The sequence below is a fragment of the Nothoprocta perdicaria genome, unplaced genomic scaffold (assembly GCF_003342845.1).
Source record: "Nothoprocta perdicaria isolate Ctin4 unplaced genomic scaffold, notPer1 scaffold_290, whole genome shotgun sequence".
Classification (NCBI taxonomy): Eukaryota; Metazoa; Chordata; class Aves; order Tinamiformes; family Tinamidae; genus Nothoprocta; species Nothoprocta perdicaria.
Window position 1 is genome coordinate 343,910 of NW_020455522.1, and position 20,073 is coordinate 363,982.

Genomic DNA, 20,073 nt, shown 5'->3' on the forward strand with positions numbered 1-20,073 from the left:
ATTGCAAGGCCATTTCTGAGCCAAAGTTGCTGCATAAATCCTGCTCCCTAAGGCTTAGCTCGTCCAAGGTTCCAGCACGAGGAAACAGAGGAAACTGTAAGATTACTTCACAGGGCCTTTGCTTAGAAAGCCTCAGCTTTCATGCCAGCATCTCAGTGAAAACAAAAATAAATAAATAAATAAATAAATAAATAAAAATAAAAAAATAAAAAATAAAAATAAAAATAAAAATAAAAAATAAAAAATAAAAAATAAAAAATAAAAAATAAAAAATAAAAAATAAAAAATAAAAAAGAGTGATGCTATCCATTTAGCAAGCACTGGCTTTGCAGGGTGGCTGAGTTGTGGGGAACCCAAGTAAGACAAAAGTCCTTCCCTTCATCTCTTCTAGCAAAACCATGCTATGACGATAATACCCCGTCCTTTACTTTGTTAATGGTGATGATACTGATGTTGGACCACCATGAGGGAGCATCATGTAACCTTATATTTGTGAKGTACATAGATTGTATTGTAGAGGTTTGGTATATGCATTTGCTGCTCTGCTGGGAATATTAAAGAAGAAAATCACGTAATAAAGAGCTTTCCACTCCTGACATAAAATTCAGCATAATGCATATTATTTTCTCTGCYGGAGCCAGTCCTGCCTTCTTTGCTGTTGCCCGCATCTTCTGTGTGCAGCAGTGTTATCAGCTCCTCAAATGCCTGAAACTTTCTGTCAGCTCCTTGCTATTTTAGAGTAGAGAAAAATTCTGGAGAAGAGATGAACAGGGAGAAACACAGAAAGAATTTCCAAGTAAGTTAAAGGCAATGGCAGACAAGGCAGGAATAAACATGTTACCACATCCACTGCAGGACGGTTAACAAAATCCTCAGCGCTGGATTGCAGGGAGGTGGCTTTGTGAAGGACTTTATGCAAAGCTTTCTAAAGTATAGGAGGAAAAATTCCTTTATCCTTTCCTCCTCTCCTATCCTTTAGGGTAGGAGATGATGCACTGCTCAGATGAACAGTCAGAAAGGACTTTGTGGCATTCATACAGAGAACTGCAAGGACCTTGAAACATCCTCCCTGATGCCACTTTGAAATATATTGATTTGATCTGTTGTGTGCCTCTGTAACAAACCTGAGTTTGGGAATTCATTCATTGGCTACTTTATACTGATATGTTTGCAGCTTTTTCTGAGCTAGTCCAGTCCCAAACCTTAGAGCTCTCCTTATTCCTTGCTCTCCTTTCAAGGTGGCTAGACAGCTTTACTAGCAAGCAGAATAGTAACACTCCTCCCACCTACACAGGTGGAAATAAGACTGAAAAGTAGCTAATTTCTTCAAAGATCAGAGCAGAGTTTGCCAGTGCRTACCTGGTGTTTCCTTTTACTACCAGCAGGTTCTTCTTCAACTTGAAGATTTTGCATCTGGAGAAAAGTTTTTTCAGAACTTCTGCTTTAGGATGAAAACACTTCTGAGGGGATGAGAAACACATGGGTCAGATCAAAAATTGATTTGCAAGTCAGGAGACCTATTCTTATTGGAAAATGTAATGTGACATTAAAAAAAAATGTTCCTGCTAGCTGCAGTAGTTTCTTTTCGCCATCTACGTAGCCAGATTTCCTTGTTTGATTTCCTTGCCTTCAGCTACAGAGTGAGTATTGCAGGATACTTTGTGTTTTATCGTTTTCTTCTGCACTTTGTATGCTTTAATCAGTGGAGGTCATCTCACCAACCTGATAAAACAGCTCAGCTTGCTCAGGTGTGCTTGGTATCCCATAAGGTTTGTAAATAATCTACTGGATTCATGCCCTTCCTAGATGGCAAGCTCACTGATCTCGCAGGACTAYTGAGGCAAAGGCTGTGGTCTTCTGAAGTGGCCTTTTACTTCCTTGGTGGCTTATTATGTTCACCCCCTAYACTCGGAAAATAACAAATTGTTTTTAATACAGCGAAAGCAAAACTGTTCGGACATGTGGATCTCCTTAATATTGAGTAAATCCATACTGAATGACTAAGAATAATTATCAGTTCATGCTGGCAGGCTGTGTTGATATGTTTACTGTCATCAAAAAGGGTTTGACAGCTCCAAAAGCAGTGAGTTTTTCTTGTTGTTTTCTTTTTCCCTCCCCTGAGAAAAAGTTCAAGAACAAGAAAAAAGAAATGCTTTAGTGGGAAGGCAGCACTAAGCAAAGCAAATCAATTGAAAATCCACGTTTGCAACCCAAAAGGCCACATGTCTTCATACAGAAATAATATCTTGCTTTATATTCCTGTTCCTGAATGTCGGCAGATGCATTCGGGGAGTTTCTGGTAACAGTGCACCATGGTGGAGAGACAGTTTAGGTGGGGACACGGGGTCTTTGATAAAAGGGAAACAGATGGTGGGCCAACTGTGGCTCCCTTGGAGCACTGAAGGAGAGTATTGTAATATTGGAGTGTTTCCATTTCTCAGCACTTTTTTTACACATCCTCAGCAAAATCTTCACAGAGAGCAATCATGTTCTGTCAAACTCCATGAAGAAGCAAACAAATACAAAACTCATTGAGAGGAAATCCCCAGCCCAGCTCGGCTGTTTGCTTCCATGGGTTTAGGCTTCTGCCTTGCAAGCTTGCTTCTGAAGAAAGCACTATGGAGAAACTTGCCTTCAGGTACATGTTCTTGAGCTCTTGGGCTACATCTGTGCAGCTGGCAGCTACATCCTCTGTTGTGACTTACCCACTCAAAGCAGAAGCACTTTTCCTGTATTCTGCATAACTGTCTCATCTTTTCTCATCACCTCTTCATCTTCTCTTCTGCAGGTTCTGCTCACTGCACACACACGCCCTTTGAAGTGCACATCCTCTTCAGCCAGATCTTGCAAGCAAGCCCCAGCTCTCGCAGCACCCTCATCTGAAGCATTACTTAGAATTACAGAAGGCAGATTTTGTATTAATATTTAAGATCTGTCAGTAACTCTATTAACAAGGCTGATGTTTCTGCTGAGATCTTCACAGTCAAAAAGAAATGAACAAAGGAGGAAAATAAACAAAGGGATCAGAGATCCCTACATTGCCTCTGTTCCATAGCAACCTTCCAAGCAATGTTATTTGAAGACTTGGGAGACTATATAGGGGAATTAGCCTGTTATCTTTGTCCTGTCCTTTCATGCTTCCCAAAGCATCTGCTGTGGTCTAATGCTTGAAACAAGATATGGGACTGCATGAGCCTTACCTAGTCTCACCTAGGTCTTACTTCTTACTTGGTGTGTCTATTCTTTCTTATAAAGTTTGTTTTTTCCCTCRTTTCTGATCTGTTGAGGGGAAAGCAGCACTGCTGATGGAGCAAGCAGTCATCTCCCTCTTTTTCAAACCTTAAAATCAATGAGTGATCTCTCCTCCAAACCTGATGACATCAGAGAAGACACCTCCAAGAATATAAACCAAGAAGTGTGAAAGGAGACCACTAAACTCAGTCCTCACTGAGGTACAAAAGTAGGACACAATTTGTGTTTGTTTTATTTTTGCTCTCTTTTATTCAAACTTTAGGATTCCCCATTTCAGTCTTTCCCCACCAAGGGGTGTCTAAATAAGGAACTCTTGAAAGGGAGGACCTGTTCTTTTGACCTGATCTTAAGCACTCTCCAGTCTGCCCTGCAGATCATATATTTTAGTCATACACCAGGGAAAGCAKGGACCTCTGCTCAAGGTCTGAGGGCAGTTTCCCTCTAGAATGGACAGGAAGCCTCTTGAGCAGCTGTGAAAACCCAGGTGAGGGGATGGCAAAGGAGAGCCCATGGCACAGCCTGGGCAAAGAGAGAGCTTTGCGCTGGCTGATCCATCTATAAAGTCTGCCTGCCTATCCTAAATCCCTCTGCCCCAAGCACCCTATAGGTTTTCTGTTATCCCGTAAGAATTAATCTAGTGGTTCCTTGGCAGGGACCATGCTAGACTCCTGTTCTGTATGTGTCTCGCAAGACTACTGACATGAAGGCTAGATCCTGTTGTCAGAGGGAAGTCCTGCAATGAAGTGTGTTAGTGCCCTTGTGGCTTCTCTAATGGAAAACTGGGGGAAGAGCAAGTACAGATAACGAGAGATGTCTCAGATGATGCTGCTAATGCTTCCTGGCAGAAGTGTGTTGCTAAGTTCCCCAAAACAGCCCTGGGAGTGTGTCATTCTCCGTGTGGGCGGGTGTAAAAAAACTGTTTCAGAAAGTTTCAAAGGCAGCTTAACAACAGCAGGAAGAGCTGAGTTCCATGCAAATAACCCAGGCCCATCTTGAAAACACGAATGCCGCCCCCTCTCAGCAGAGAGATCAGCTGATGCTGGCAGGAAAACTGTAATTTTTCCTCTAAAAACAAGAACTGTCCTCACTCAAAACTTGATACAAAGGTTTTTGAACTTTTATTTTCAGGGCTAGCATGTGCTTTCCAGTCATTTTACTTACATCACATATTATACATATGTGTGCAAGTATGCATAGATGTGTATGCATCTAAGATGTGATCTTTTATGCTTCATTTAATGTAAGTAAGTGTTGGAAGTGCCTAATAGCCCAGAAAGTCTGAGAGTGGGTGATGGCCCATGGACCAGTGAAGTGGGAACCAGTCCATTAGACCATACTGGTTATATTTTTGCTAATAAACTAGTCATGGCTCTTCTCTGTTGTCAAGCCTGTGTGTGGACAGAAATGCTCCTTGTCTGTATTCTCTTTTCCTCTATCAGAACCGGATCAAAGATGAACACTGGAAGTCTTCCTGCTCTGTCCTAACACCTTCACCATGCCAAGGCAACATCTGGCAGAGGCAATCCTTGCCAAAGACTTTTCTGCCCATCTAACATTTTCAACAGTCAGGAAAGAATTCTGTAGGGCAGGAGGGAAGTTAGAGTTGACCAAGTGCTTGGTACTTGGCTGGATCAAAGAACATTTGCAAATCTACAATCTATGGTGTAGAGAGACCTTCTGCATAAGAGTGCAGAATTTCCTGGTAGAAGACTCTTTGATAGCATGCAAATGGCAATAAATTTCAAAATTCAGAGAAGTTTAGGGGGCACCAAAGAGAGCTACCTGCTTTCACTCACCTAGGTACTTAATTGCCATTTTTTTTTTCAGTCTCTTGCCATTACAGCGCTTCTCCAGTCCCATGGTTCTTAAACTCTCTGTTTCTCTGTCACTGTCTCTTTCCTTCCTTAAAATCTTGACTGACATTAGCAATTATCYACCTCTGGCCTCTCTGCACTTGATACAGCTCAACTCCCAGATGAACAGCTACAAATAAAATGAAAATATCAATACTATCCTAGCCACCTGCATATGGAGGTGATGTGTAATTGACCTCCTGAATGAGTGGTATCAATGCAARTCTGGTCTTCGGGGGCCATCCTTGACTTCTCTTAACCCATTGACTCTGCTCCATCTGCAGACTCAGTCACCATTTGTCCCAGAAGAGTGGAGTCAACAGTGCAAGACTACCAATAATGTAGTGGGAAATCCATCAGCAAGATTTCTGACCTTGCTTTTCCACTCTTTACTTACTAGAAGCATAGGCAATATCCAGGCTTGGTATATGGAATCATACAATCATAGAATCCTTAAGGTTGGAAGGAACCTTTAGAGATGATCTAGTCCAAACCCAGCTCCACTGAAGAACTGCCAATGCAGAGATCTCAGTYTGAGAGACGTTTCACACTGTTGTGAAAAGATTGCACTTCACTACCTTAGATGGACAGGTAGCTGTGTGCAGCAGAGAAAGCTTCACAAGACTGTAGGCAACAAGTTTTAGGCACCTGAGAGTTCAAGCCCACGATCCAATGCAGTAACTACTACCCATCCACCCTATTAACTGGCACATCTAATTTAGAAGTAGGACTTGTATGAGTAGAAAAAGACACTGATTTTCCACCTCAGGACATCAGCCTTAGTTTCTAGCTGGTACATCCATGAACTTCTTTGGAGGGCATATTTGAGTTTCAGATCTCTGTTCCACATGAATAGGCTTCTTTGCTGATGCGTGACTTCATGGCCTGATTTGTTCAAAGAGGATGAGGACACAAGTCTTCCAAAAATGCCACTTACTTTATATTCCTCAGCAACCCTGTGGTACTTGGCATACAAAATAATGTATTACCAAGGTGATTTACCATTATTTTTAATAGCARAAGCTTTGAAAGCTGGCGTATCTTTAGACCCTCCTTTAGACATTTCCAACAGGTTGCTTGTTTTCCGAAGCATGCAAAGAAACATACACCTCATGTTCTGGCCCTTGACAAGCTACAAGACAGCTTGCCTGGAATTAATAAAGCAGTTAGAATAATTAAAAAAAATATCAGCACTTGTAATCTAAATAGCTAATATCCTTTTCAAGAAGGAACCCAAGTGTACTCAAGTCACAGCGGCAAACATCAAATATTATTAAAGCTGCTCCCCAATATCTACAATGACTGTGTTTTTACACTGGTGATAAACCTGCCACTCATGTAGTCATTGCAAGACAGGCATTGCCTTTAGAGGCATCTACACTGTGCCTTGTTTCCAAAGGTACATGATTCGTTTCTATTTAATGCAAGCGAGCATCAAAATTCTGGTCCTTAATTAAAGGCACAGACCAAGGAATATTCCTAAATTTAATCTTGCGTGCAACTGGCCTGAATTCAATAGTCTATAAATGCAATTAATCCATSATTCAAAGCCAAACACCAATTAAAAATATCTTCTACCCTTGAAAGCCACAACTCAACAAATGYGTCTTTGTAAAAGAAAAAAAAAAGGTCTAAATCTAAGCAGGAGATTTGAACATGTCACAGGGACATTTACAGAAACAATGTCATGCAAAGTCATGGAGACAGCAGTTCTCCATCCAGAACTGGTGGAGTTGTGCCCTGTTGCCATAATTTTCCAGTCTAAAAAGTTTTTGCATATGGTCTTGCCATTTAGCTGAGGAACTAGATCAGGTAATCAGGTACCACACATGAGCAGGAATAATAGTGCAACCTTCCATTATATGAAAAAGTAGTGTTTCCTGCATCAGCAGATGCCTTTTCTGTAGTGGGAGAAAGAAAGATAAGCAAAAGTGTAACATAAACTGCCTTATACTCTTTTCTTTTTCTCTGTTAGCTTCYTTGCTACTCTGAGGATCTCATCTCTGAAATGAAAGGGGAAAAGGCTCTGATTTAAAAAAAAAAAAAAAAAGTTTATATAAAAAAGGTTCTGTAATAACATTTATTCTCKTCCAAAAGGGCTTGGATCCTGGTCCTATGCTGTTTTCTAATGGAGAAGAGTGCAGGCGATTAATTTAGTACCACCAGGATGCTCTAGATATGGTTGTACCATTATTACTTCCATAGGCACTGCATAGTAGTATGGAATTACTTCCATAGGGATCCCCACCAAACTGTAGAAATCAAAGTTGGCACCTTGAAAATTTTAAGAAAAATGAGGGATCCTGTGAATGCCCAAGAATTCAGAGAGAGAAAGACACAGAGAGTGCAGAAGGAGAAGCACTGGCCACCAAAGCAGGCATCTGCTTGAGACTTCTGTCTGTGTAACTACGGTGGAGTCATTTAGCAGTGAGCAAATAATGAAAACAGTTGTTCATGAATATTTTATTGGAATGTTTAGCAGAGGATGTATTTGAATCATGAACCATATTTTGGGGTTTTTTTTCTTTCTTTCTTTTTTTTTTTTTTTTTTTTTTTTTCCCCCAGTGGGGTAAAGAGACGAACAAGAGGGACAGCACTCTGAAAAAAATTATTATCTAGTCCTTCCCCACCTGAAGGACTCGCTGCTGAAATTTTCTAAGAGATGAATGCAACAGGATTTGTGACCGGGAAAGGTTTGGAGTGGCACTGCTAACCTGTATCCACCGTATTTCTAGATCTGTCTAGTCCTACACCCTGCTGCTTGCTGACCTTTATCTGCCTTGCTACCACTTACCTACTGTGAGCAGCTCAGCTGATGTCTGGTAACCCAAGTCATAGTCAAGCATGCTGACTTAGAAGTGTGACATGGACGCCTGGTTTTTATTTGTCCTTGTTTTTGGCAGGCATGGCAATGCCGATTAAATTGCTGGTAGCAAGGCATTTGCTGTGTGTATGCAGTAGGCAAAAGAGGATCCACTTTCTGTCCTTGTTTGTGTGCTGTGCAATAATTTGATATTAAAGAAATCTTTGCCAGGTTGCTGGTGACCCCTTAGAGTCACTAAGAAAGATCCTGATTAGTAATTTGTGCTGCCCCAGTTAGACAACCCAAATGTACGTCTGTATGTTAATGGATCTCTGCCAAGGAAGAGCCTTATGCCTGCAGAGCAATTTGTTAAAGGGAGCTTTGGGGCAGCCTGTTCATTCCAACACTTATCATCAAAGCAGAAAAATCTTCTGACTGGGAGCCCCACAGATCAAAAATAAAATGGTCCCTGCACACCAACGTAAGAACTGATGCAGCTCAGCTCCTCTCAACAAGCCAAAAGCAGCTACCTCTTAGCATGGTGATAGGAGACTTGAGGAGCCAAACCTGTAGCTAAGGAGGCAGTTTTATAAAGTGTTATTCAGATGCTGGGGAAGAAGAGAGTACCAAACCTGGAGAATCTGCAGAATAAACATCTCAGGGCCTTTTCCTTTCTCCCTTAGGGCAAGAGAAAAAAAAAATGCTTTCTTGGACAGGTTCTCAGCTTTACAGAGGTGAAAACCAGCAATTCTGTGCATGGGGGTCCAACACCTATTGTCAATATTCTGCTTAAGGCACTGCAGGCGCAGAATCTCGCTGGTCTTCTKGGAATGCCAGCAGCTCATGAAAGTGTTGTTAGTATTTGGGGAGGTGACCCACTCCTAAGTGGCTTGGCAATATTTTTTCTGGAAAACTCCTCTGGTACCTCACTGAATTTCTGCCTTGCTCACCAAGTGGCAAGAGGATAAGCCAGATCTCTCCAGTGTTCTTTGGCTGCTGTTGGGYTCCTTCTAGCTGCTGGAAGAGACTGCTGCTTCCTGGCCACCTCTCAGAYACCTACACCTCAGCTTTTCAGAAAGCTCTCTCTTTGCTGCTGAAACACSTGGTATATGTAAGAATAAATCTGCACTTCTATCCACCACATCTCCAAGAGAGAGAAAAGCTGGAGCAAAAGGGCAACGAGAGGAGCAGAAATGAGCTGCAGAAGACCAAAGGGGAAGAAGTCTACAGGGGAGGAGCAGGGGCTGAACTACAGCCATTTYACTGACCATGCACACGTAAGCCACTGTGCCATGAAGCAGAAGATTCTCCACCTGGGAACACAGTAGTTGTAAGAGAGAGAAATGGTGTTTGAGTAAGGGCTGGTGTGACAATGTTCTGATATGTCATTGCTGGAGAACATGGAGTTCTTGTCTTGCAGACGCTGAGTCACAGGAAAGACGGAGCGGTCGTGTCAGGGTGTTGACAGCTTTAATACAAGATTAAGCCTCCTATTTCCATGCTGACAGCACCAGTGACAAATACAAATGAATTATTCCAGGTCACCTGATGATCCTCCCCTCTATTAAAGAATGAGAACTTACTGAGTTGTCCTCTCCTGAGCATGGAGTTGAGTCAAGATGAGTATGCCCTCTAGTTTCTTCCGCTGATGGAGATGTGTGTCTTGCTGGTGGTAGATGCTGGTGGGTGTCTAGATAGGGCTATCCAGACTATCCAGCTTTTTTTTTTTTTTCCTTTTCCTTACTCATTAACATGTGTAATTACTGAAWAGTAATTCAATGCTGGATGCACAATGACCAGTGTTAGAGTCAAGTGAGAAATTGTATTCCAGAGTTCTTTGATTTGTTAAGACTATAGATATGAATATAGATATTCTTCTTAGAAAAAGATTGGTTTTGAGAAATTTCTCATTTCAGAAGATTTTCAAAAGAAAAGCTCTGAAAACGTTGAAGCATCCCTTCTAAATATGCTTTCAAACAAAACAAAGCAAATCCAATTTCACTTTGAAAGAAATTTTGCACTAATATGTGTGTGTGTATATATGTATATATACACACAGCGAAAAATGTTATGTGCCGTAATGTGATTGACATCCTGTGAATGAGGCCATGCTTCAGCAGGCATCGTACAGATGTTCCCAGGGGTCTGCTCCCTTGGAAGTTTTCCACCTAGGCCCAGGTGTGAAATTTTATTTTATCTAGGGCTCTTTATCTCCCTGCTACYGCTCACAAGGGATTCCAGATCTTTGAGAGACCTAAAACAAGGACACAGGCACAGTCACCTTCACAACAGTGTACATGGTGTGTTGCTATCATCTAGCTCTGGAGTCACAGTCAGAAGACAGGAAAGCCAATCTGTTGACAAGATAAAAGGGTCCAAATTGTGAAGGGCCCAAATTGGTCATAAATAATTGTTCAGTAGACTTGGTTACCTGAGAAGCTGCCTACAGCCTCTGGGCAGAACATGTTGATGTGTCCAGGCACGAGCCCGTGTCTGCTGTGTGCAAGCTGGTGTGAGCACATGCCTGTGTACAACAAGAACGCTCCACCACATTTTTGGCAAATTCTGCTTGGTGCTAGAGGCAATTTGGAGGAGGGGAAAACATTTTCACCTTAAGCATTTAAGAACTAAAATTCCTTAATCTGACCATAAAAAAGAAAAAAAAGAATCCTCCTCATCTTGCAGGCTGAGGTCCTATTCTCTCAAGTGCAATCGAATGAACTGCTATTGGAACTCATCTACAAACATCTCATTCAGAGCTCTTTTGCCTGCCATTCTCATTATTATTCTCATGCTTTCCCAAGCGTCAAAAACTCATTCGGACATTTATAGTTTTATCTGCGTTTGAATACACAATCCAACTGGACGCCAGCACCAGACGGATGCTGAGTTGCATCCTAATCTGCATCATATTTTCAGATTCCAGCAGAAAACATTGATACTGAAATGATCAGAGGGCTCAAACTGGGATGTTGTGAAAGTTGGTCAGGCAGAAGAAGCCTTTTCTCTCCAATCATATCCTCTTTTCTTCATCTTTTCCTGGGCTTCCAGGAATAAATGTTATTCCCAGTTCGTCCCCCTTCCAACAAGCAGAACACCAGCATATGGCACCCTGCTACATTCTGGCCACTGAAGACACAAATCTATATACCAAAATGAGGCTTCACTGTAGCAAGAAATCCCTGAAGGGTAAGTTTTCATGCCAGAGCACTTAGGACGTTTGACAGAGCCTTGAGAAAAGCAGCACCAGCAGCTGCACACAGCAGTTGATCCCTGTCTTAGGAGCCAAAGAAGCTCCAGTGACATGCCTTTTCACCCTCTTGTCATTGTTCCCCAAAGCATTCCTTGTTCCTCAGCATCTCCTTAGGGGAAAATCAACTACACAGCCCTTGGCATCATGCTAAGCCATCTCAGAGCTCACCAGACCATTGCAGTCTGCATTCAGAAGGCCAGATTAGTCTAGACAGGGGGCCTTCCCTTGAGGAGAACAAGAAATGTAAACATCAGCAGAGATTAAGTGCAGGACTGAGTCTAGGAGTTTTGTGTATCTTGGTCTATTTAGGATTGTCTGATTTCAGGTCAGGATTTCAGGTGATGTCAGGATTTCAGGTGAAACCTATTCCTCATGATTTCCAGTAAGTTCCAGACAGAGAATGTTCACAAGTGTCATGTCCATCTCCTGGGCCAACTTCCCAGCAGAAATGGCGAAAACCTGCAAAAGAGCTCTTACGTACCCAAACAGCAAGTAGCAACAGGCTGTTTTTTGTTGGTTTTTTTTTTTTAATTACACTACAAATGTAATGGAATTTGCAAATGCTCAACAGATAGAAGGACCATTTGCCACTTGCTTGGATCAGTATTTCTGGCTACAAAGCTAAGAGAACTGCAGTAGCTCTTCTCAAGATGCTACAGACCTCTCCTCAGATATGGAAACATTCCTGCCACATCCCCCCTACCCTGGTAATCTCCCGTACCCTGTGCCTGGTGTCAGCCAGTCTCATGACTTTCCCCACTGACTGGAATCTCCCTTCTGCCTTTCAAGACCCAGAGGCAAATCCCTTCTCCTACCTACAATTTTAGCAAAGGCTCTGGAGTCCTTTCCCTCGGTGAAAGGAAGTGGCGCAGGCCAGAAGGGGGAAGATCTCACCACCCAGAAACTTGAGGCCACTTGAGGCCAGAAGCACGGTTTGGACAAATCAAAAGCAATGGCCAATTTCTTGATAGAAAAGGAGATGGCAGAAAAGGAGAAACAATGGGAGCAGAAGCAATTGCTCCATGAGTTGCACCTTATCCTGAGGCCTTCTTTGCCTGACTTTTGAGAAGGAATACTCAGGGTTGTATCTGCATGGACACTGGGTATCCTTGCCAGCCAATCTTCCCAGAGGGTGAAAATAAACCCTTATATCACTCGAGCAAATGGGTCAATAGCCTGTCTTCCCACTGCGTGGGCCATTCCTGCTCTCTAGTCTCAGTGAGGTGAGGTACGTCACAATTGTGACCAATGTGTTTCTTCTTTCTAGAGACAGCCTCCCAGAAGGTATTTTGTGAGTATGAYATATGAGCCTCTGTGAGATACAGCAAGGTGGGTTTTTTTTTAAATCCTTGCAGCTATGGGGGTGTTTAGGTCTCCTGGACTCTAAAACACACAGTCCATAGACATGATGGATGTTTTGCAGGAGCTCAAGTAAATAATCCAGGAGCATTCCTTGAAAATGTTTCCAGACAAGAAGATACTCATTTTGTCAATTAAACCAAGTAAGAAAGTCTTTTCAGATCTCCTTCCCCCCACTTTTATGGCTTGACAGAAAATGGAATGGACTTTCAACTTCCAAAGCCTCTAGAAGACAGGATTGTTTGGAGGCTGGTCTTCACTCCAGCCTCCGCTTTGGATTCTGGAGTCCCTCCATCACAGTCTGTGCCTCAAGTTGGGAAGTTGATGGCCATGCCTGGGCATCCTGGGAAACACGGAGCAAAGGAATACCAAAAGGCAGTGATGGCTGAGGGAGATGAACCCTTTGTAGAAAAACTATGCCATATTCTGCCTGCGCAGCGGCAGAGCTTGCCTCATGCTGATGTGATGAATTATTCCTCACTTGTAATTTATCCAGTGTCTTGCACTTGTCACCCGCTGTGTTTATCAAGCCTGTTGGTCCTGCTACCCAAAGATGGCCTTAAATTGGTTCATCAATCACCTGGCTGCCAGCCACAGTCTTAGCAAGGAAGGGAAGAACCAAAGGGTTGTGAGTACCATAAAAACCAACAGTTATAATTCTGACTAGGTAGAGCATGCACTTTTGTGTGCACTTTTAAGCCCATCAGTATGGCTGCTTGGCTTTCCTCCTTTCGTAAATCAAAGCATTTAGCTTGGAGCTGCTTTAGTGAATCATCAAGGCCTTATCTAGTAGAACATGTGCATTTTTATTCTTGCACAAGTCCTTGCTGCACTGTCCTCCTGTGCTAGACCACTTAATACCTGCTAAGGATTCCTTGGTATAATTCCTAGGAATAATATCCTAGGAATTCCTAGGATTTTCCATAGGTGGGACTTTGCTTCTGGGAGGGGAATTTATTGGCTCTTTGGCTTAGTGAGGCCAGAGTTGAGTTTGCAATGTGGAGTTCTTGCAAATGCATCTCCAGAGTGGGAATGAACAACTGGACAAACACTGCCTTTTATCATTTGTCACATTGTCCCTGGAGACCTACGAGTGCACTTTACCCAATTGCTACCTTTGATTGAGCATAAACTGCTGAGTGGATTTTCAGACTTGTCATCTTAGACAAGGCTTCTGAATAGATCAAGGTGCCTTTGGCACTCAAGGATGTCCATCAGAAGTGCTGTGAGTGTCCATGATGAGGCTGTTTAATGAAAGTGGAGACAACATCATTTTTTTTTCCCGGGGTAATTTTAACCAGAAGTGTAAAGTTACAAGAAGTGGCATTATAAAATCTTAATAATAATAAAAAAAAGCATGTGACGGTAAACTCGTTTCAGAAGGGGAGGGCTGAATTTGTTTCTCTGCATGAATTCCCAATATTTTGACTGGCAACAAGAGCCTAGAAGTGTTTGCAGCACATCTTTCTCTCTGTATGTCTGTCATCTTTGGATGTTGCAGACTTGAATGGTTGCATTTTCCTGTCCCTCTATGGCCTCTGACTCTGGTCTTACATGGAAAACCCTTTTAAGTTTTAATTTTCAGTTACAAATAGCTGAGATACAGGCACTATGAAGACAAGTGAACAACCWGACCATGGCCTGCTTGAAGATGTCTTTGTTTACTAAAGAGGAAAAAAAGAAAACAAAAAAAAAAAATCCGAATCATAAGGGAAGCCTTTCAGCCTGGGGTTACACTCACAGAGGACAGCTTCCCTGTTGGTGATTTCTCCATCTCASTGGAAGCCCTTCTGAATGCATTGAAGGAGGAGTGACAAATTTTCTTTCCTAGGTGCCCTCACTAATAGCCTCTTCCTTCTGAATTAGATCTCATGGGAATTTGATTTCTCTAAATTACAAAATATGCGTTAGGTCCAAAGGAAAAAAAAAACTTAGATTCAGTAATTTGTTGGAAATGAGAAGGTCTGTGAAAGTGCTGGTCACATTCAGACTGCAGCATAATGATACCACTCCGTGGCAACACATAGTCAATATATGAAATATGTTTTCCTCTGGGTTGGACATTTTAATAAGAAGCTGGATTTTCACCATRCCTATAATCCTTTCACAAAGGTCAGGACCATCCTCAACAAGCTCCTCAACAACAACAAAAAAAAATGGTTTTGTGAGGTTTATCCCTGGGCTGATGATCCTATGAGAAAGAAGCCACTAGGCTTTCGTAGGAGAAAGAAGCCATTAGACTGAACAAATCAGCGTTTGGGTTGCACAACATCATTTTGGATAGATCCAGCCTGTTTTAATAAACCCAATCAGGATGTATTGTCAAGTTTTTGTATTATTTGATATTTTGCCTAATGGTTTGTGTTTCTCTTTGAATTTAGGTCAATTTTTAAGGGAAAAAATGCTGGTTTGTGAATGTAAAAAGTTGCATTTAAAAGAAGTCAGTTCAGAATGTTGCAGAATTGTCCATAATATAACCTAACATTTCAGAAGTGACCAACTGAAATATTATAATATTTTCAAACCTTCCCTCCATTTGGGGAGGTGAAACTCTTTACCTCTCTTTATCCAAAGGCACAAATAGCTTCAGCCATATGAAGCTACCCTTTGTAAATCCAACCTAACTTCAGAGAATAGGAGCCTCTCCGTTCAAGCCTTTTATTGATGTGCAGATGGACAGCAGATAGCAGATGCTTGGAGAAAATCTTTGAGGAAGACTGAAAGACTGTTTCTTTCTCTCTAGATCTTCCTCTGCTTTTCTTGCCAAGACTTTTAAGACCWCCTAACAAATGCAGCCATAAGCTCAAAACCCCCAGATTTTTTTTTTCCAGAAAGCGCTCAACTTTTTTTCTCTTTTCATTTCCTTGGTAGTCCCAGAAAAGATGCTCATGAAATCAGTGGCCACTGTTGTCAAAAAGCCRTCCTGATATTCTTTACAAAGTAGCCAGGATGTCTTTCCCATCTAAACTAGGAAACATGACCCTGGGTGTAAACCTGGGAGTTTTTTTGTATGTTGCTCTTTGAAATTATCCTTTTCCTCCCTCCTGCAACCTTGTGCCTTTCTCATAAAATGTGTTGTTTGACACTGTTTCTTCCTGAAACATTTATAAGACATTATGCTTAAAAAATAGGTTGATGAATGAGAAGAGACAGTTTTCCTAATAAAGTCAGTGACAGAAAGGCCAGAAGTCTTTTTCTCAGCTTGGAAGCTTGTCATTTGGCTGCTGTGCATTGCTCTGAGTAGTAAGAGAGTAAAAAGAAAAAAAAAAAAAAGACAAGAACAACAAAAAAATAGAGTGGAAACTGCCTTGCAACTTAGAAGCAGAGAATTATCCCACAGACTCTCACAAGGTTGTATCTGTTGTTGCATGGAACAGCAAGGGAACATGGCAGAGTTCCATCTATCCACTTTCTCAGGAATCATCATGAGGCATGGTATTAAATCCTAGGATAAGTTCATGTTTATAGGCAATTTATAGCCACTTGAGATGCTTGACATTGGTTCTGTCATCATCATTATGATACGTGCTACCAAACTCAACCAAAAAAGTTTTTGACTAGAAAAAAAATCCAGCTAGTTTGCTGTCATATCTTAGGATGTTTCAGTGAAACAAATAAACATATTGTGCTCTTATTGTTGTATATCTTGCAGACAAACAAAGCAGTGGCCAAAGGGGACTTCCACCACGCAAGCTCCAGCTCCCGGCGAGCGCTCTTCCTGGCTGTGCTGTCCATCACAATTGGAACTGGTATCTATGTTGGAGTGGCCGTGGCTCTTATCGCCTACCTGTCTAAAAACAACCATTTATGAGCCTCAGGAAAGAGGAGAACCAGCCACCTGGCACTCACACTACAGCATTTCCCAGCAGATCAGACTGCATGGTTTTCCAAGAGACCAAGAGACAAATAAACACCTTCTCGGGGCAGGTACTGGATGAGATTGTCTTGYGTCTTATTGTAGGGTGGGAAGATAGGCTGGGGTGAGGAGAGTTCCAAGGAGTCTCTTTTCAAGCACCTCTGCAAGAAAAGAAAGAAAAAAGAATGAAAGAACGAAATGAAAGGAAAGAAGGAAGCAATTTGGGAGTATGGGAGATGGGGTGTTTGGCTTTGCTTTCCTTGCAATATGGTGTGTACAAGAAGCTGGTACCCTCGCTGTTCTCTGAACACCGTGTCAGTGACCTGAACTTTACAACCAGCATGAGCTTGTGCTTAGTTTGCTTCTTAAGCACGGCACCAAAATCTGGAAAAGCATGGACAGCAGCTGGTTCTCTGAAAGCCCATGATAACAGCTCACAACAGATAACAACAGGAGGACGCCTTGTTTTCTTTATTGTTTTTCCCTGAATGCAGGACTCACTTGCCTGATGGTGAAGCAGAGACCTCAGCATAGAATGGTATTGCCTACTCGTATTGGTAGGCTACCATGCAAGAAGAGAAGAAAAATATTTTTCCTTTCTTTCCTTTCCTTGTTTTGGGATGAAGAGGTGACCCACAGRCCCAGCCAGTGCAAAGTGGCTGGGATTACTGCATGACTTGTCTTCACAGACCGAGGGTGAGGTCCAAGTAGACAGTGATCTGTTGAGAAGTGAGTATTTGAATATTTCCATCCAGTCACACTGTGATAATGGCACAGTCTGTGGCACGGGGCTCATTTGGATCGCTCCACATTGCGGTGGAGACCTGTGCAGAAGTAAACACAAAAAACCTAGAGAAAAATAAGAAAAAGGCAAACTGAAATATTCATCAACTTGAAATTTAAAATCATGGAAAAGCATGGGAGTTAACCAGGAGAATAAATGCTTCCTACATTTTGAAGTACTGCTCGGACACATAGCAGTGATTGAGATCACTCAGATTACAAGCTCACAGCTCATCCATGGACCAGGGTCGCTTTGTGTAGCCATGGAGGGATAACATGTGACATTATCTTGCTGTGCTGCTCCATAACGGTATATTGTAAGGAAGTTGAACGTTGTTCTTATTTCATTGAATTCAATGATGCATTTATTTTCTTTTTCACTCCTTCCCCACAGCCACCCCTTTTATTTTGTTATCTTCTAGATAYACCATTTCATCCCACCAAGGGTTTGTCAGAAGATAAATATGTATGTCTATACATACCAAGAGAGGAAAAAAAACCCGAGCAAAACAATAAGAATTTTATTCACTACCTTGTGTTTTATTAATATGATTTCTTTATCCAAAATGTCATCAAAGACCTTTTGTTTCAACTCTGTATTTTGCATCTGTTTTGCCCTGTGACCAATTTTTTCCTTCTGTTTTGGGGCTGGTATTGTTTTGATTTTCATTTTAATTTTTTTAAGGGGCGGGGAGGAGGACTAACACATCCAAAACTATTTTTCTGCTAGTTATACAGTTTATTAAAATACATGGTATACAGCTGCTAACACTCCGTGTGATACTTTATTTAGATGGACGTGAGGAGGGTCCAGGGGAAGAGCAGCAGTATAGAGCATACCATGAGGCTCCAGAATCATTGCATATTGGTAAAAAATAAGAAGAATGCAATTATTTTTCAGTAAACCTTGCAGGTGGAGAGTCTGCCTTATGGTTTTTGGTAACGGTTGTGCAGGCTGAATGTTGCACTCACAGGAGATAGCACGTGGTATCTCCTAGTCTGCAGGAGGCATGGTATCTCCATAGGCTGGAGGCACTTAGGCTTCAGGATAGCCACAGGCTTTGATGTGGTTGAATCAGAGGAAATGTCTGAGGAGAGCTCCTTGAAGCAATGGCAGCTGGTAGAAGAGCAAGAAGAACTGAAAAAGGACAAGGTGCTTTGGCGCTGTGTCATGGCTTAGATCTACCTAGGAAGCAGGATTCGCTTCCTACAAGAATGTCTTCTTCTCTTCAGTCTCCAGTGGGCTGTGAAAAGCTGTAAGTCCCCTTTCTGGACAGACACAACTCCACACTGCTTCTCAAAACACTGTCTAAGCCACCTCACCAAACTAGACTGAGGAGGCAGCTAAAACCTACCACCCACCCAAGAAAGTGAAGCAGGCTGTTGTGAAAACAAACCTTAGGGTCTTCCTTTGTTTGACTTACACACCTTAGACCGCTTTCTTCTACTCTAGTGGCTTTTCCTGGGCCAGTAGCTCCAGGCAAGCATGCCTGCAGAGCCATCCCAGATGAGAGGGACATGATTTGCCTTGTGCACTCAGACGAGGAGAAAGGGTGCCTAAAGTGCACTGAGAAAGCCATATGGCTTCACCAGAAGTCAGTGCACATTCGTACACATGGAGCATCAAACTCACACCTCAAGAACAACAAAAAAATAGGTTTGCCTGCTTGCACAGCCACTCTGGAAGGAGAAAGAACTGTGAAATCATGGTCAGAGAAATATCTTCATAAATTGCTGCTGCAATGATTTCCRCTGTTTTAAGAGCCATACCATTCAAAACTGACTACAAAATGTTCTCAGCTCTATCTATGCCAGTTTGTTGAGCTACAAAAGTACCTGGCACAAGTTCCAGATTAATTGTCAGTGTTTAATCCTTCCTTTGGGAGCGAAATAGTTGTGAGAGTAGGAAGAAGACGTAGGGGCTATAGGTCTGCTGTGAATGATTGGTCAGAGGAAGTTAGGAGGAAGTTTCAGGACGGAACTCCTCGGCAKAGATAGATTCTTGGAAGTACACTGATTCAGTAGAAAGATACTGGGAAAATGACTTCAGGTGTTTTTCTTTTTTAAAGCAGCTTTGTGAAACTGAGTCAACTTTCCTGTCATTCAGGTCAGCATGAATGTATCTGTCATTCAGAAGCCATTGAGTCATTTTATGCTTTCTCCAGGTTCAAAAGAGACTTCATATCTAATAGGTTTCACTTTGAGGATACCAAGATGCTCTGTTCTCCTGCATTTTGACTTAGTGTTCAGCTCTGGCATCCTAGAGAGGAAGAAGTCCTTCTCCCAAACACAGCAGCTATCTTGACGCTTCCCTCTCTCTTGGAAGTGAAACCTTCATCTCATATTGGCTTAGTCAGGAGGTGTCAAAGAAGTGACACTGATATTCTTAGTAGATGATGGACTATAGTGACAGGTAAGATCTACTACTAGGAAAATATTCAACCTGTAAAGTCCAGGTTCTGAAGGTCCTAATAATCCTATAATGTAGAGTGTCATTGTGCATTAGTCTCAAAAGATGCATGGAGAGCCCTGGGGAGACTCATAGAGAGGGAATGAAGGGGAAAAAAAAGAAAAGAAAACTCCTTGTGAAAGTCTCCAAGCTCAAGGGAACAGAGAAACTCTCAGCAAATAATAGGCTGGGTCAGAGACTAATTACCTATTACATCTGCCATCTGACAGGATTTGATAACCCTCCGATGCCTCTGTTGATTATCTGTGCCTCCATTTGGAAACATATAGCTAGCTGTGAGCAATTTTTATTGCAGCTCAGGCTGAGATGAATTTCCCCCTTGGCCCGTGTATGTGGAATGACCCATGGCCAGCTTGCAGAAGCTCCACACTRGAGCACGCAGAGGGCACACAGGATGCTTTGAAGCCTCATTTTACAGTGTACGTCTTACATCCTCCTGTATCA

At 42.1% G+C, this 20,073-nt stretch overlaps 1 protein-coding gene across 1 annotated transcript in view; it reads left to right on the forward strand.

The window, feature by feature from the left end:
* The window catches only part of SYNDIG1 (synapse differentiation inducing 1), a 51,998-nt gene extending 34,223 nt beyond the window's left edge, over window positions 1–17,775 (forward strand). Inside the window, exon 3 of the mRNA XM_026041750.1 lies at window positions 16,173–17,775. Within this exon, the coding sequence (XP_025897535.1) occupies window positions 16,173–16,331 (159 nt within the window). The 3' untranslated portion in view covers window positions 16,332–17,775. The remainder of the gene's footprint in view (window positions 1–16,172) is intronic.
* The last annotated feature ends 2,298 nt before the right edge of the window (window positions 17,776–20,073 follow it).